Below are 17,662 nucleotides of genomic sequence, written 5' to 3'. Positions count from 1 at the left end.
TGTGTGTGACTTGGTAGCTAAAAGGGGGAGTTCCACTCTTGAATTTCTAAGGATTAATTCATTGAGGCCTTAATGCTTGATGAGCCTGGGGTGCTTTTAAGCTGGGGAAGGAGAAAGGTTGATCTCCTGCTGGAATGCCATTTTGCAAGGAGTTCCTTTCTTCATATTGACAAGAGTTGTTCTACTGCTATGTGTTTTTAGTAAAAGCTGTCTTTTTCATCCAGAAGGCTCATTGTTTGGGATCTTTGGCTTGCTTGTTTGTTTTCCTTTTCCAGGAAACATTGTTTCCCCATGCAGTCTTGGTGGGATTTACCAAAAGAAGCAGATTCCCTTCTCCATTTTCCAGGGAGAGACTCGGGGCAGTGAGCAAAGGGATTCTTGCAAAGTGAGAATAACAGTGCACTGAACTCTAGTCAAAAGTTTGTTATGTGTATGTGATTCTATATGTACGTATGGATATACACCTATTTGCATAAATATTTCATGAAACCCTGAGCACCTTTGTGGAAAAATGTCCTTGCCAATATTGTCAGTTTCATTAGACTTTCCTTTTCTGTTCCAATAATCCAGGTTCGTTTGGGGATGATCAAAATCTGTACCTGTAACTTTACAGTTTGATTAGTTTCAGTCTCTATGTTGTATTAAACCCATTCATTGTCTGATTGCCTTCTCCCTCATTCTCTGATGATGTGTTGGGCCTATAATCTCTGAATCCTTGTGTACTGAAATTGGTACAGTCTTTGCCATCCCAGAAGAGCTTCCAGAGCAATACAGATGGTAATTTCAGGACAGGATAGGGGAGGCCTGATGAATCTTAATCACACGTTTCTCCTTCATTACCCTCTACCCACCCATTTCAGCATATCTTCACACTGTATCTTTTAAAATTGTTTTCATTTTCCTTTGTTTTCCTTCTGCTGAAGCCATACCCTTGGCTTAGTCACTCTTTCAATGTCAGAAGCATGTCATTCTTTCAGTGTCAGAAGCATGCCCTTGTGTTACAGCAGAGCCTTGCATAGCTTAGTTCTGCTGCTTTGGCACTGGGAGAACTCGCTCTTCTTTTTCACTCAGATAGTAAAATTTCCCATTGGTATAAACAGATTAATTGCAGTCTCTGTTGGTTCCCACTTAGAGTTGTGTCCCAGACACTAGCAGGCTGATGGGTCTGCCAGCCATGGTGCTCTGATGGTAGTGCTAAGGTGGTGTAGTTCTCATCTGCTGCTTTGGTACATCTAAGCCAAAAAAGGGTTTGTGCTGGGCTGCTGCTTCCTGCCAGGTATTTTCATCTTTCTTATTTAATGGTGAGCAGAAAATGTATAGGACACACCATTTGGGTCTGTTTCACAAAGAATACAGGTGGTGTTGCTGTAGTGCTATAACTGAGTTTGATAGCTGTTGAAGAGTACCAGAAGCAGTTGGTATTTCCATGGCTACTTTGACATATTTGGTTTCTAGATCAACGAGGACTGCCCATTCAACTCCATTGATTTGCAACCCAATTGATTTATTTTCCTCCCTTTTTTTAATCACTTCTAAAAATAAAAAGAAATTCTGCCAGAAGCCCAGTTAGTTCCCTACCCTTCATCAAATAATAGATAGTAAGGACTAAGCAGAGTTTGTAGTGCAAATCAAAACAGAGATTGGGAACAGATAAGAAACTGAGTCTGGTGTGTCCTTGCCTCTGAAAATCTGAGACATAGATGTGCCAAGACTCTGAGAAGATGGGTGCAAAAGGGGTCAGTTTTCAGCTGCTGCCTCTGACTTTTTCCCCCCTCTCCTTCCCCTTTTCCCATCAGCTTCTCTGTACATCATCTCCCTCTTCTGGCTGTTCCAGGGTTACAGAAGCAGAAGGCTGCCCTCTGGCCTTGCAGAAGAGATGATGAAATCATCGTGTCAGCATGAGCTCTCTGGCCAGTATTTCCTCTTGGACTCAAAGATATCTTCTATGGCAAGAGGAACCTGGGAGGAAAATGGATAAGACTAGAAAACAAGATATTTTCTCATCTTCTTGGGGAGAAAGGACAATGGTGCTGATTATGGCACAGGGGTGAAATGCAGAGACTATTTCTTCTTGCACACTTCTTACCCCAGGGCTCTGTTACAGACCCTGGGGAAACTATGTCAGCCTGTCTCCTACTCAGCAAATTCTGTGCAAGAAGAGGGGTTTGCTCATTGCCTTTTACATGCCACAGCACTGTCACATTTTTCTGCCATTCCCCACATCTGGTGGGTGACATGAGGAGTTAGAAAGGAAGAGATGCTGGTCTGGGAATTCACAGCCCTCTGGTAGGTAAAAGGGAGAGGGCTGAAGAGGAGGTTAGCACCTTTCTGCTCCAGTTAGACATATAAAGGGCACGAGTGCAGTCTGGGAATAACTGGTATCTTTGGAGCTTTAGCTTATTTCTTTGAGTGTGATGATGCTAAGTTTTTACTAAATATTCCAGTGTCACTGCAACAAAAGTGCATATGAACTCAAGGTAGCAGGTGTGATGTGCTTTAAGGACCACAGCATTATCCTGTTGGAGCAGATGAAAGAGCAGATGGCGTAATTTAAATTCCCAGGTTCTTTAGACAAGGTCTACTGAAGACTGAAAGGTACAATCCTCATGTCATTGTATGGCATGTCATAATGTTAGATTTAACACCTGACAATCAAAATGCTAGTCATAAAGCAGGGAAGAAAAATTACACTATAGAAGTAGGTGTGTCAAATCTGAGAAGCTGAAAGATTTTTTCTATCTCAAGCTATTATTGTCCTGAAGTGCTATGTCTTGTACTTACCTCTGTTAGAATACCACTAAGACTGTTTTTTGCTTTTCCATAAGGAGTCATTTTCTAAGTAATAATCTTGTAGGAGCTTTTATTCTGGAAACGCCTGTCCTTTAAACTAAGATCTTCACCCTAAATCAGAGCTGGAGATTCTTCCTTGCTGTTATTTTATACATGAGAATTATTGTTGTTATAGAAGGGGAATGTGATTACTGCTGTGCAAAGATGCCAGTAAGGGCAAGGCACACACTGTGTGTTTTTTCAAGATGCAGAAAGGCAAATGAAATATCTTTGTGGAATAAAGTAACCAGAGTCAGGGGGTGGGATCAACAGGCAGTAGATTCTAGGATGGGGTTTGAACAAAGCTGAGGTATGTGGTCTGGGGAAGTCTGAAAATGCAGAGAACTGAAGATGCAGATGTGTGTGTGCATGGAGCATGCAAGACTGAGAGAGAAGGTGTTGGAAGTGATGCTGACAGAGCAAATCACAGGGGAGGAGCAAGCCTGCTATGGGATTTTTGCTTTGTTGGTGGAAATAGAACATTGTGTATATTTTTGTGAGCCAGCAGGACCATACGTGCATAACACCTTCACTGATAAAATAATTTTTTCTTAATAGGAATATAGATAGTCCTCTGATACTGGCATACTGCTTAGGCAAGGTAGGCAATATAGGAAGAAAAACGCTCTATTATTTTATTTTATTTTTAACTTTATTTAATTTTTATTAATGTATTTTTTAACCAGAAAGAAGCAAATGTCACTGTCTCTGCTCAGTTAGGTTATGGCTGTAGTCAAGAATGTGTGTTCTTTAGTGTTCATGATACTTATGTGAGGAACTGGCAGAACAAGCAAACTCTGATATATGTCTGAAGTGATATTGACTGAAGCAGTATTTTTATGTACTTACTCCATGATGTCAAGTGAAGTTATGAGGATGAGCAGTGGGTTTTCTCCCATTGGCTATTCGTTTCAGCACTGACCTTACAAAATCATGTGCTTAGGCCCATTGCCTTAGATTTCTTCAGTGACTGAGGGTTGAAGAAATCTGTGTTAGCTATGGAGCTTGTTGAGAAGATCACCAAATTCACTTAATTAATTCCTATAATAATAAGCTAGTCCATTAGTCTGCAGTGCCACCTAGCCTCTTCATTCTTTGGGGAGCAGGGAGTATGGCACGAATATTTAGAAAGATAAAAACTACTTGGAAAACGTACCTGTAACAATCTTTTCTCCCCTTCATTTAAAGATACATCTCATTTAAGTCCATCTCATCAGAAGATTTTAATCAGCAGTCTGAAAATTGTTGCCCTGATATTAGCCAGTGACAGAAAAGACAGGGAGAATTAGAGATTATTTGTCTTCAAAATGTTAGTTCCTTGTTCAATGCAAGTATTGCTCATAATTTGTAAGGTTTGAGCTTGGTAAGGAAGCAGAAAGCTGGTGCATGACTATTAAATTTCTTAACAGTGTGATTCATCTCAAAATGATTCAGAGACTATTGATAGTAGTCCTGTCAGGAGTTGCCATCTCTGTGGTGAAGTTGGAGTGGTTAGTGACATACCACTAGTGCTTTGTGGCATTTCATAGCATTCGTGTCTTAAGAATATGCAGGGTAATGAAGGCAGCAAGTGTAGTTCTGCTGGAATGCTGATAGTAGCATCGCTGCCACCTGAAGAAGTCATGTAGAATTGCCTTCTGTCCTTGGGTGGGTCACAGGGCAGATTGTTGGGGAGAGAAATGGCTCTGGGAAAGGGGAACCAAGACTGATGCCTACCCTGTCCATGTATGCCTTTGGGAGCCAGGACTACTTCTTTCTGATTCCTCCTTTTTTCCTGAAAGGAAATTGGTGTGCTTGGGTTAGGAGAGTGGTTACTGCAGAATAGCCATTTGGCTGTGTTTCATGGAAAGCCATGGTCCTGAAACTGCAGGAAGAGACAGAGACATTAGCAAGGGTACAGGGTGGGAACAGCATCCCAAAATCTGGCAGGATGAAGTAGGTTAGTGAAGGGTGAGAAACATGTCCTTACATCCATGAACTCCACCAACTTTGAAAGAGGCCTTTGTGCTTCTCCTGGTCTCTCTGCCCTACCTGTCAGTTGAACCATCTTCATCACTGTTTCAAGACAGAATTCTTTCTCCTCACCTTTTGGGTGGCTGGGTTCACATTTTTTTGCCGTTCCAATGATGATCTGACTCTTGTGTTACAGAATTGCTGATAAATGTACGATGGGGAAAATCTATTAAAATAATTAATTTCTGACCAATACATTCCCAAGACATCTGTGTTAGCTTCTGTCTTCTTAAATAACAAATGTATTTAATCTGAAGCTTTGTGTTGCAGTAGCTCTGTAGAAACAAACACAGCTTTTTGCTTTGGCACAGTTAAACAGAATCTCCCTTCATTTAGACTAGTAAGAAATTAGCAGATAGGTCCTTTGTGAAAATCTGCAAATGGTGACTAAACATGGGGCCACTCTCATGATGCCAACAAGAATAGGCAGAAAATGGAAAATGTGCACTGCCACAGGCTGCCTTTGTGCAGCAGGCTCATTTGCCATTGCCAAGTAAGACCAGAGACTAAGCTGAACGAGTGTAGGTGGGATGGGATGGGATGCCATTCCTGCTTTTCTTTGGTATGGATTTCAGCTTACATTATTACAGTGCTCAAAAACATTGGTAGCTAGAATGGGTACCACAGAAGGCTTATATGATAATTTGAGGGTGGGAGTAATGAGAAGAAAAAACTACTGAGTTTCATCTCCAAATCCTACTAGATTTTCTTATCAGCAGACTTTCCTGCACTGTTTAACAATGCATTTATATATGACTTTTGTTTGAGAATGCACTGCAGTAGGTTTTGGCTTGACTGGAAGAGTCATTTGAGAAGTGCGCATATGTCTAATGGTTAGACACAGCCTGTTTGCTCATACAGATTTCATAAAGGGGGCTGTTAGAGCATGTCGTACAGAATTTATTGGGTTAAACAAAACCCATCAGTAAGTGTTGTAAAGCTGTAAAAAGCTATCCAGATTCAGAGATCCAGTGAATCAGCTTAAAAGTCTAATACTAAAGCCATACCTTCTTGCTTTTCTGAGGGAATGAGCTGCCCAGTCTCTGTATCTCACCAAACAAGAGATGAGGAACTCCTGGTGAGTTAAGAGAGCTACCATCTTTGCTTAGGCATAGATTGATAGCTCACTCTTTAAAAATAGCAGGGGTTTCTAAGTGAGGAGTTAAAACTAGTAAAAAAAAATCAACTGGCTAAAGCTGGTCATAGTAGTATTGTGGTCATAGTAGTACTGAAATGATCAAAAGGCATTTGTGGATGCACCTGCTGTTGGGTGGGGTGTTTGTGTTATTCTGGAAGCTAGAAGGTTCCTTGTATTGTTGGGATGCTATAATAGCCCCAGAGAACTGCAGCATTCTATTATATCTGCTGGCTAATCATCCAACATGAGTGGCAAGTAAAATAAGGAAAGGGAATTACATTCTAGTATTCTGAAAAAAACCCCAACAACCAACCACAGTGATTTGTAAGGGAATTCATACAATCAGAGAACAGTGGAGTACCTGTAATTACTAACCACTATTAACAAGCTGTAAAGACTAGCTGTTGCAAGCTGCATTTTACCCTTCTTTGAACATAGCATTTAGAAAAGCAATGGAAAAGTTAAATATTAGGACCAATTTTGAAACGCTTTTCAATACTTTTTGTGATTTCTTTATTTCCTTTATAAAGGTTCAGGTTCTATGAAAGGACTGAAAAGGGAGGTTTAGATACAGAATAAGGAATACCTAAATTCTGTGAATAAGCTGCGATGCGTATATGCATCTCTTTAATTAACATCCTGTACCACTAGCTTTAATAATTTTTCTGCAGAATATGATAGCTTGACTGAGAAAGAGACCTTGGGCACTAATCAATAGACAGCTTGAGAGTGCTGGAACAGTGTAGCTTAGTAGCTGGGGAATATGCCTAGGAACAAGTGCTGGAGCTTCTGTTTCCTTTTCTGTGGGTTGTCCTCACCCAGTGTTAAATGCGTAAATTGCTTTGGGAATGGAGCCCAGGCCTCTTGAATCCTTTGTTGTGCGGTGGGCAAGAAGGATGTAAGGTGTTGTGAGAACATAAGACTAGGCTTCCAGTTCCCTCTAATCTAACTAACAGGTGATTATACAAAAGGCATTCAATGACCCCAACAGGGTGTTTTTGAAGGAGCTTGGCCTTTTTTTCAAGATTCTGTGTTCAACACAGTAGGATGCATCAGAGCACATCAGGCAGATTAAGTGATCTGGGGGTATTACATGCCACCATGCTGTTTCCTGGGTGTCTGTCAGACTGCAGCAGGAGTGAAGGACAACAGTGCCTTGGCTGGGGTAGCTTTGGACACACTCAGCAGAAGAACAAATATTGTCCTGGTCCAAGAGGGAGGCAGCTTAGACACAGTCAGGGTTAAGCAGGCTCTGAGTTTCTGGATCACAGCTTATGATATCAATTCCTGTCTTCTTTACAAGTGCGGCATTGCACCTCGCTTAGTTCTCTTTGGTCCTGACTATGCAGCAGATTATGCTGTTTGGCTGAAGTCTGGTCACTTTGCTTCCCCATACCTCTGTGACATGGGGTTAATGATGTATCTTTTCTCTTGCCATTCACCTGTCACATCTCTTTAATTACCACTTTTCATTGAGTAGGTGCACTCTTCTCCTCTGTGTTCATATAGTGTCCAGTGCATGGGTCCCTGCCCCCCGCCACAGCTTCTAAGCATTATTATAGCATAATGCAAATAAATAGTATGAAGATGTTGCTGTGGAAAAACCCTCTGAAACTAAGCCTGCTTTGCTTCCCAGAAATACAAAACAAATTACCGTGTACTTTTAACTGCATCCATTGGCTGCTTTTGACTCATGATAGTTTATGCTGTGAATTTTTAATAGCAATAATAACAACAACTACTTTCCTAATCCTTAGCATAAGAACAAACAGGAATGTTTGGCATTTTCATCCCAGTTTTCAGGTTGAAAGTCTCTGTGTACATTGCTTGGCTCTCAGTTGACAGTGGTGCTTTATGTAAACAGAGGAGATAGTCCTGTGCTCCCCTGGGGCCTCTCCATGGCCCAGGAGCACCATTTCAGCCCAGCCTGGGGCCATAAGTCTCTGCCCCTGTGACATAGATGGGATACTGGTCTCCAGCTCTGCTCTGCTGGGCCCAATATGTGGGCTGATGTCCTGGCTTGACCTTAGGCCTGCCTTATTCTTATGAACTTCCCTGATGCTCTGGACTTGTGGCTGAATGTGATGGCCATCTGCAGGCCTGCCCTGCACACCTTGCTCATGGCCTGTAGGACAGAGACCTGGGTAGGGCAGAGACCTTGCCCTGTCAGCCATGTTAGGAGCTGTCAGCCTTCATTGCTTCCTGACAAAGAGCTTTGTATTAAAACGTTGGGAAGTGTAGCTGCAATGAGAAGGGAGATGAAATGCAAAATCAGGATTGACTCAATGAGGAATTCAATGCAAATATTAACTTTGTTTCCCCCTTCTACTAATGCACATCTAGCTTTGAACTACAAATCCCCACAGTCTTGGATGAAATATTTTAAATGATTGAAGTAATCAAATTCGAGTGTTGTTCTTTCCCTTTGTGGTGCAGTAAGAAGTTAAATATTTCACATGCTGCCTTACACAGCGCAAAAGCACATTGCTGGCATTCTGTGTTGATTTTCCCTCCCCATTTTTTCCCATAAGCCCATACTCAAGTCTGACCAGAATCAGTCGGATCCTTGGTATGTGCAAGTGCCTTGGTTAGAAGTGAGATTAAACTCCTTCAAACTCCTTAATCAAAATACCTCCTCTCACACTCCCAGAATAAGGTCACAAAGCTTCAGCACCTGTCCAGATGATGATTTATTGCTGTAGATGGAGGACAGGTATTGCAACTCCCTTTTCATTCTTGAACACCTTCCACCATTCTCAAAGATCTGAAAAAATATTGTCTCTAATAGTGTTTCAAAAGCCATTTTATACTTTCTTTATAAAGGATACTCTTGACTAATGTACTCAGAATGGGATAATAATGACAACTTGACATGCATAGAAGCATTTTATACAATTCAAAATGACAAGTTGTCAGAAAATATAATGGACAACCAGGGGTAGTGTACCTGATGTGGAGAGAAGACCATTAAGTGTCTTGAAGTTTAAACTGGGCAGCCCTGCTGTGAAACATGCTTGAAAGCCCCATTGTCTGCTGGGTTGCTTCTGAGCCTTTGAAAGCACATGAGAGTAGATTAAGGAAAGGTGTTAATTTAAACTAGAATTCCTGACTAGCAAGACAAGTAGACAAGCTCTCAGATAGACCATCACTTCTAATGCAGCCATTATTTCTCTGTTGCACGGCTGTTCTTTTGTTCTTGCCCCAGTGGAATGTCTCAGCTCTGTTTACAGTGCCCAGCAATGCCACTTTTGTGACTCGGACCTGGAGGAGGTGGCTGAAGTTCTCAGCTACTCACTGCCTTGGTTAATGTACCAGGTAATTCCTTAAGGTTGTACCTGATTCTTGTTTTTTCAGTCCACGTTGGATAGCAGCACTATTTTCCTTTTAACCCTTTTCACCTCTTCCTTAATCAAAGAACATGTGTAAGACCACATTGTCTCCTCTAGACACCCATCCTTGAACATGCACACATACTTATACCATAATAGTAAGTGGGGATGACCACAGATAAATACCCTTTAAAGGGAGTGCTAGGAAGTTGGAGAATCTGAGAAAGTTCGGGCTTGCAACAGGCTGCTTAAATGTGAATAAAGGTGCTGTCTAGCTTTAGGTGTATGTGTGGAAAAATGTGTCTGCTTTGTCCTAAAACCAGCATAAGTGGTTAAAAAAAGAATTCAAAATACAACCCAAAGCTCTAGTTCCAGCTGCTCTAACGAGTAGTAAGAAGAATCTCCCTTTCCTCTGTATTTACAATTAATTTAAGTTGTAATGTTTTTACAATGCAAGATACAGGCTCTGGTGCCTGTAGGCAGTGAGGCTATCTGTGGGATTGTACTCGTGCTCCTGAAACAGAGCAGTTCACTTTCTCAACTTGTATCAGCCCGAGCTGTTGATGAAACACTTCAATACAGCCCAAAGCAAACTAAGGCTTGTGAAGAGTTTGTGTGACTGTAAAACAACTCATATTAATGAGCCCTTTGAATTCAGACTGATCCCTTCTATCCAGAGCTAGAATAAGTTGTCTAGAATAGAATGGGGTAAAAAAAGGAATTTTCAAAGGATCACTGAAATACTGATGAGACTAATTCACCACGTGGAACAACTTCTTTCTGTGAAGGGGCAGAAAAGGGAGCCTGAAGCAATGACATTTGTAATGTAGCTCTCACAGTTGTTTCACATTAGAGGGAGGGAATCCAGGTCTTAATGTGCAAGTGACATTTACTGTCTCTCCTACAGCAAAAGTCCTTTAAATAACAAATGCACATTTAGACTGGCTTTGATCTCTTGAAGCAATATGATTAGTTTAAAGACATGTTTCGGTTTTAATCTTCCCCCCTCTTCTATATCTTAAGTTTAGAAGTGGAATTCTGGTCATGTTATTTTTTTTTTTTCCCTAGGTGATTAATTTTGAAATGTTTACAGGACAAAACATCAAAGTTTGTGGCTGCCTGTAACTTTTCCCAAATCTTAAGTATTTATAGATTCTGTCTCTGAAATGTGTATCTGATTTAAATCTTTAATTTAGTGAACTCTGAGCACAGCAGTCATTGGAGTTAATTTAGCAAATAAGCATGTGGGCAAGTGTGGGAACACCTTGTAATGCTGCTTTTCTTTTCCAGTTACATCAGTTGGTCTAATATCAGCTATTCCCTCTCCTTTCAAGTCTCCTTAAAACATCACCATCTCTAGAGCAAGACACATCCAAAAGTGACAGTCTCAGGGCATATGTGAGAGTTTAACAGGAGCCTCTGGGTTTCAGTAGGCGGTTTGTCTCACAAGTTAGGGCATGAATGATGCTGCTTAGCTTCTTGCAGAGGAAGCTTTCCATTGCTCCATAGCCTTTAAAATGACGGTGGGGGCTCAGTCTATCCTCTGAAGACTATCTGGACTCTGAGATGGTAAGGAGGAGGAAGCACCTTTACCCACCTGCACAAACTGCTCCTTCAGACCCAGGCTGCTGAGACAGATGGTTCATGGCACAGTTTGAGTTGGTGGACTGGAGAGCAAGGGAGGGGGGAAAGTCAGGATGCTGGTCAAGTCCCTGTACCATGTGTGTGGAATTATCCAGCCCACCCATGGAATGAAATTCCATGTCCAAAATCCAGATGAAATTACAGTGCTGGAGTCCCTGCCACATTGCATGTCATTGTGCCCAAGACTGAGCTGTGGCTTTGCACTTTCAAAATGCCTATTAGGGCAAAGCAATTCTGCATCTCCTCTGGCACTGTCTGGAGGAAAATTCTGTCTGACTGTTGGGCCGGCACTTAGCTATGCAGGACATGGACTCACTTCCTTTTCCTACTGCCTGCCTTCAGTAGAAATTCTCCTGCACACTGTTTAACAAGTCTTTTACAAGGCTGCAGCTCTGCGGTCTTGTCCTTCCGCTCCTGACAAAGGGAGGTGAGCTCTTCTCCGGACGGGACGGTTCGCATGTGGCTGAAGTCAGGGCTGAGGCATGCTGGGCTTTGCTGATGTAACGGCCTCGCTGCAATTTTCATTCAGATCTGGTTGGCTGTGAGCTGGCAGAGAGCCTCAGCCTCAGATACGCCTCCAACTCAGATGAGGTCATCCCTGCTTTTTTTTTTTTTTTTTTTCTGCTTTGGAAGTCGGTTGTGTAGGAACGTTTAAGGTCAGAGTGCTAATTTCCCCACCACTGCACATCTCCGGGAGCAGGAACCCCCTTTTCCCCCTCTCAGCTGCACTCTTTCCCAGCACCATCACAGACTCTGCTCTCCCTTTAAAGAGAGAGGAGGAGCAAAAGGAAGATGAATTTACCGCAGTGCATTTTATAATTGATTCTTGCATCCAGGTCAGAAGGGAGTGTTTGCTGGCAAGACACTGCAGAGGTGCACGCTCCTAATACGAGTGTTAAATAGCTCTAGGACGGAAGAAACTCCAGACCCTGCTGCTGCCAGAAGTGAAACTACTCGCCCTGCCCAGTCTCTTGGTCGCTTCCCCGCCCTCCCACCGTGTGCCGTGCAGCGATGCATCCAGCCAGCAGAGGACGGGGTAGGTCCCCTCGGCTGTCAGTCAGTAGGAGCTGCCCGGCTCGGGACGAGCTGATCGCGAAATAAGGACTGGCCCTGCGGAGAGCAGAGCACAGAAAGCTGGGGTGTCCAGCCCCGTACCCTGGCTGGAAGCATCGCCCGTTTGGCATCTTCCTCCCTCCAGCCCCAGTCCAGGTAATCCCGCATCATCTCCCGCGAGGAACTGCCTTCTAACTTCGGCGCTGACGCCAGGTCTGCCTGCACGTCGTGGGCAGGATGGGGGTTGCGGAATCCCCTCTCTGCCCCGGGGGCAGCCAGCCCCCTCCTCCTCTTCCTCCCACCGCCGAGCCCCGCGCTGGAATCCCTTTGGCACAGCCTCTTCACCATGTCCTGCCAGGGGCGGAGAACCCTCAACCGAGTGCCTAAGCGGGACCGGCCCCAGCACCACGGACAGATCTCGGCTCCGAGCCGACCGACCCCAGCACCGCGGGACAGATCTCGGCTCCGGGAGGAGCAACCCCAGCTCCGCGCCCAGATCCCGGCTCCGGGCGGACCGGCCTCAGCACCACGGACAGATCCCGGGGTGCCTCCGGGCTCCGCCGGCGGGACGGAGTGAGCTCGGCGCCCGCTCCAGCCCCGCTCCGTGCCTTGGTGACCCGGGTTCCTGCGTACTGCTGGCAGCCCGCTGCGGTAGCGGCACTCCGTGCTGCCGAGAAATCCCCCCGCACTTACTGTCACCCACCTTGCTCACGGTGCCAGAAGAGAGCTTGTATTTGGGGCTCAGAGTCTGTCTTCTGTGGATCGGGATTTTAGAGCTTGGACGGTGCCTGGTTACGGTGGTGTATGAGTCTACAGACTCCAAGGTGCACTACAGAGTTAGAAAGAAACCTTGGATCTGTCACGGCGTGGAGGGCTAAAATAAACCCTATCCAACCAGCAAACCCAACCTAGGCCTTCCTGCCTCCCTGCAACCAACTTTACACACACACAGACCCAACCGTGAGAATTCCCTCCTTCCCTCCTCCCTCGATGCTCCTTCCTTCAGCGACTGTAGGATGAGGCATTTTCTTCTATCTGGCTCAGGGTAAAATCATACCCTGGGGGCATCAACACACATCTGGCAGGGACTGAAAGGTTTTAATCCAGCCTCTACTGCAATCAACAATGGCAAATGAACCAGTGATTCTGAATGTTTATGACATGGTGAGTAGGAAGCACTACTGGCTGAGGGGGAGTGGGGCTGGGTGGGAGTTCATGCTTGGAGGGCAGGCACTGTACAAAGAGGAGCCAAGCACAGATCCTCAGAGAGGCTGATGCCCTCCCCCTCCCTGTCTTCCCTGTTCCAAACTCCTCATCTAAGCCTGTCATCCTATCATGTCAAAGATGATGCTGACCCTGCTCTTTTTTTGTTGTTTTTTTTTAATGTTTAGCATGTTGGGCCAGATTACAGGTATTGCCCCAGATTTTCTGCAGAATCTTTCAGGAGCAGCACTGGGTGAGGAGAGGACTTTTTAATTTCCAGTGCCCCAGTTAAGGAAGAAAATGTGATCACCTCTGCCTTTGTAAGAGATAATTCTCCTTTAAATTTGAGTGAGCAAGCATTACCAGGCTGTGGGGTGGGGGTCAGGATTTCATTTGAGGAGAAATAGCTGTAGCGTTGCAGTAAGGGCATAGTTTCTAGGCTAATAATCTGGATCAATTCCTTGTATGCGTAAGATTGTAGTTAATAATTTTCTCTGAAGGTTAATTGCAACAACAAGAATAAGAAATTGTCTGGTGAAGTTTCAGCACAGAAAGGTGCATGGGCACATGCTGCTCAGCAATATTTCCTGAAAGTTTACCGGGTAGCAAGTGGTTTTCCTTGACCTCCTCTTGCAAGGGGGAATGTGAGTGGGTGTTTTCTGTGCTAGCAGATCAGAAGGTCCAAGTCTTAGCACAAACTCCCAAAGAGAAGAAGGCTTGGAACAACCTATTTGCTTGCTGGTCTGACAGAAGCTTAGGAGAGGCATGTTCAGATGAGGATTGTTTTGATGATTATGTATTTCACCTTTGCTTTTTGATTACCAACTAATGATTTTTAAAAAGTAGTCTTCAGATCTTCCACAAATTACTTTCTGGGGAAAATACAACTTTGTAAGGCCCAGGTGCTGACTGAACTCTAAGTATCCAGCTCCAGACATTTAAGATTACAGCATACGTTTGCTTTTTATCATCAGGCAGTGACAACTTTTACCAGGAAGCCCACAGAATAGTGTGGGTTTCCCTGTTGGGGAAATCCAGAGAATAGACAGTGAAGAGATTAGGAGTGGGTTGCTGTAAAAGTCAAACGTCTTTTTATCACAAGGATCAAGGGACCTTTTGTGAACTAAAACAAGTGGGTTGTTTTCTGAGGGAAGAGTGAGTGGTAAGAATTATTTAGGTAGGACTGTATCTGCATTGGTGAGCAGTCCAAAAAGCACAAGTACAGGGGGCTGAAGCTGCTTCTTCCAGAGCTATCATTGGTAAAGCTGAGCAAGTTAGTGTAAAATCCTTCTCAAGACTTTGGTCTTGAGTGTTTAATGGTCAGTTGCTTAGCAGCCTGAAGTGTGAACTCTCCCAAGATGTTCTTCAACCAACAGGTGGTCTGGTAACCCAAATAGGTAGTAACTAGTGCCTGATAACAAGGGACTCACATTGCAAATGCATGCACAAGAGTTTATCATCAATCCTTTGAGGAAAATAAAGGAGTTGCATTGTCCTTTTAAAATATCCACTGACTTCCTTGCAATTTTTTTAGTTTGTTCTGCAGCAGACTATGGCCTAAGCTTTCCTCTCTCAGCCACTGTTGATTCATACCAAACCAGTGAATATTTCACAACTGAGCTGAAGAGATCCAAATACTGGATGGACATGGTCTTTACCTTTTTATGTTTGATTGATTCATTGATACCAAAGATGAAGCCTTAAGTAATTAAGGCAGAAGGAGCTTGCTGTTCATGGTCACTGTGTTCTGAGGTGGACACCCAGACACAGTGAACTGAACTGAGGTCATCAGTTTACTTCAGACTGAGTAGTTTTTGCTGCTTAGCAAACCACAAAAATCTTCATGTGTAAGTACTAACTCCATGGGTTAACCAGTCTGTACACAGAAACCATTCTATTTTCATATAGCATCTGTTTGACTACCACTGAGTCACCCGTAGCTCAAGTCCTACATTATGACTATTGAGGCTACACGCTTTTCCATTGCTGCTATGATTTTAACACCACGAAGCCTGGAATGTAGCCATGCAAAATCTGCACTTTGTTACACTGTGGTGGGGAATTGCGGGGGAACTGGGAAATGAGCACATTTGCTTGAATGACTGTTGGAAAACTAGCCTCAATGGAAAAAACCCAACAACAACAAAGAAAAGACAGCTGGGAACCACAATTAACTGGATGTAAAGCTCTGCTTTCCTGACAAAAACCATGACCCCTGTATGGCAACTGGAAGCACTTACACTGCAGGAAAACTTATCCCTAGGGTAGAAGTTCAATTATGGGCTTTGTGCAACTATGAAATACCCACTCTGTGTAGTCTTGTGTATTCAAAGATTATAGCCATTTATCCTTTTACCCATTGGATATGTAGCAGGCTTCTTAAGGACAAAAAACGTGCTGCTATTTAATGAGGTGTTTTGCACAAATTACTGAAGCAAGTAGATCTATTTGTAGGCTTGTTTTCTTCAGCATGAAATAATGGGGCAAAAATCACTGGGTATTCCAAGTGTTCTGAATATTGTCATCAAAAGCAACCTTCCATCACCCCCAGCACACAGGGTGGTTATGTCCTGTCCTATCTCTTGCCAAAGAGCTTGTATGAAGCTTGTACACACCTGGACACTTGGAAAACAGACAGGGCAGGTGGGCTTTGCTGTTCAATTAGGACATTTTAAAGAGTAGATGTGCAGAATACTGAACTCTGATTTAATGTGTAAGTGTGAACACAGAATAACAACATGGATCAGGGGGTTGATCATGGATGAATCTCTTTCCCAGTCTGAATCCAGCTCTTGCATGGACTTAACCTAAGTCAATTGTTGGCTGGAGACCTGCAAGAAATAACTAGGTCTATAAAGTCTGTGACAGAGTTTGCTCAGATCAGTCAGTTACCACTTCACCTTCAGAGGGATAAATCAAATTCCCTTTCATAACTTGCAGTTCTCTTCCCTCCAGTCTGCCTCAATAAGCTGTTTATCATGGAACAGATCTTACTTAGATCACAGGGTTGACTTTTTTTAGTCAGGATTTTATCCTGTTCCCTCATCACTTTAAGTCTTTATGGCTTACTTTGGAATAGTTTACTCAGTCACTGTACATTAATAAATGTTGCTTACTTAAATCAGGCAGAAGAGTAACTGCATTTATTTCCTGGTTTTAAATCTTTAACAAGCTAAACATATTTCACTAAAATTAGTTTGCTTGGCAGAGATTCAAGTTTGGGGGCTCTCATTATATTTTCAGCTTATTGCATAACACATTCACGCTATCATATTAAAGGCAAAGATATTCATATCACTGTTTTCCCTCTTTTATTTTTATTATTGTTGTCCTGAATTTCCACTGTCGTTTGCAGCTGATAACATACAAAACTGTTGTTTTGATCTACTGGCATCTTTGATTACTCCTCCTGCTGGGGAAAATGAGCCCCTGAGATGTGTTGCAGAGGAGAATGAGAGCCCTGGTCAGCAGGGAGCCAGGGAGCAGTGATGTAGGGTCCATTTGAACAAGACAGGGACCCTCTTACTCAGCCTTGTCCCACAGTTATTCCATTGATTCCACTGACATTACTTGTCATCCCCTCTGGAGTGAATGAGAGGGAAATAATATTCAGGTCACTGTGGATGGACTGAAGGAAGAGAGATGTTTTGTACCTCTGTCTTTAGTATATAAGGAGCCTTTGAGTCTATTACAAAAGCAGGAACAGGATTGCAAGCAAAGCACTTCATTCTATGAAGTGATTGTTTTAAAGCACTGACTAGATCATGGAGCGTGTCATTATCTGGAGGAAAGAATAAATCTAGTTACTTAGAAAAATGTGAACATGTTTGTGCTTACTGTAGGTAAAGGTCTCAGATGCTCTTAGCTCGCTTAGTCAGAAGAGTGAAAAATCCTAGTGCAGGTGGTGGCCCCATCTCTGCGCTACTTGTTAGGTGTTTGTGAGCTGCTGTGTGAGGAGAAGCATCACCTGGCTCTATTTGGTATTCCAGGAAGCCACATGGAGAGCAAGAGGGATTTTTTGTCAAGTAAGTTGATAGCTGTGAAATTTCTTGCAGTGATGAGCTGAACAGTTGCTCTAAGTCAATAGTAGAACACATGGTCTTGAAAGATTAAGTGATGGACAGTCACTAGGTTTTCCTTTTTTTTTTTTTCCTTACTTCATGTGTTGGCCAAACTGAATGTATTTAACAAACAGAGAGCAAAAAGCAAAATATTGCCTTTGGGAGATTTTACTTAAATTCTGGCAACTCCTTGGCAACCCCTAACAGATATATATATAAAAATGAAATTCTTTGATTTTCCTTTCCTTCAAATGTTTGCCAGTCATTTCTGTCCAAAATTATTAGCCAAATCTGAATCATTTCAGTTCTCCAAAACACACTGTTCACTCAAAAGTTTGCCATGTTCCTGGAAGGGTGTGGTAGGTGCACCATATTCTTATTTGTTCTGTGAC

General features: G+C 43.2%; 1 protein-coding gene across 2 annotated transcripts in view; it reads left to right on the top strand.

The window, feature by feature from the left end:
- Window positions 1–17,662, top strand: part of LOC104683512 (deubiquitinase DESI2-like) — a 90,582-nt gene that overhangs the window by 25,141 nt on the left and 47,779 nt on the right. Inside the window, exon 1 of one of the 2 annotated variants that reach the window (XM_010390418.3) lies at window positions 11,635–13,170. The exons of the other annotated variant lie outside the window; for it this stretch is intronic. Coding sequence (XP_010388720.1) covers window positions 13,132–13,170 — 39 coding nt within the window. The 5' untranslated portion in view covers window positions 11,635–13,131. Of the gene's footprint in view, window positions 1–11,634; window positions 13,171–17,662 lie in introns of those variants that run through there. 2 annotated transcript variants of the gene reach the window in all.

Source organism: Corvus cornix, chromosome 5 (assembly GCF_000738735.6).
Source record: "Corvus cornix cornix isolate S_Up_H32 chromosome 5, ASM73873v5, whole genome shotgun sequence".
Classification (NCBI taxonomy): domain Eukaryota; kingdom Metazoa; phylum Chordata; class Aves; order Passeriformes; family Corvidae; genus Corvus; species Corvus cornix.
The sequence above is the reverse complement of the archived record's forward strand: the minus strand, read 5'-3'. Positions and strand labels throughout refer to the sequence as shown.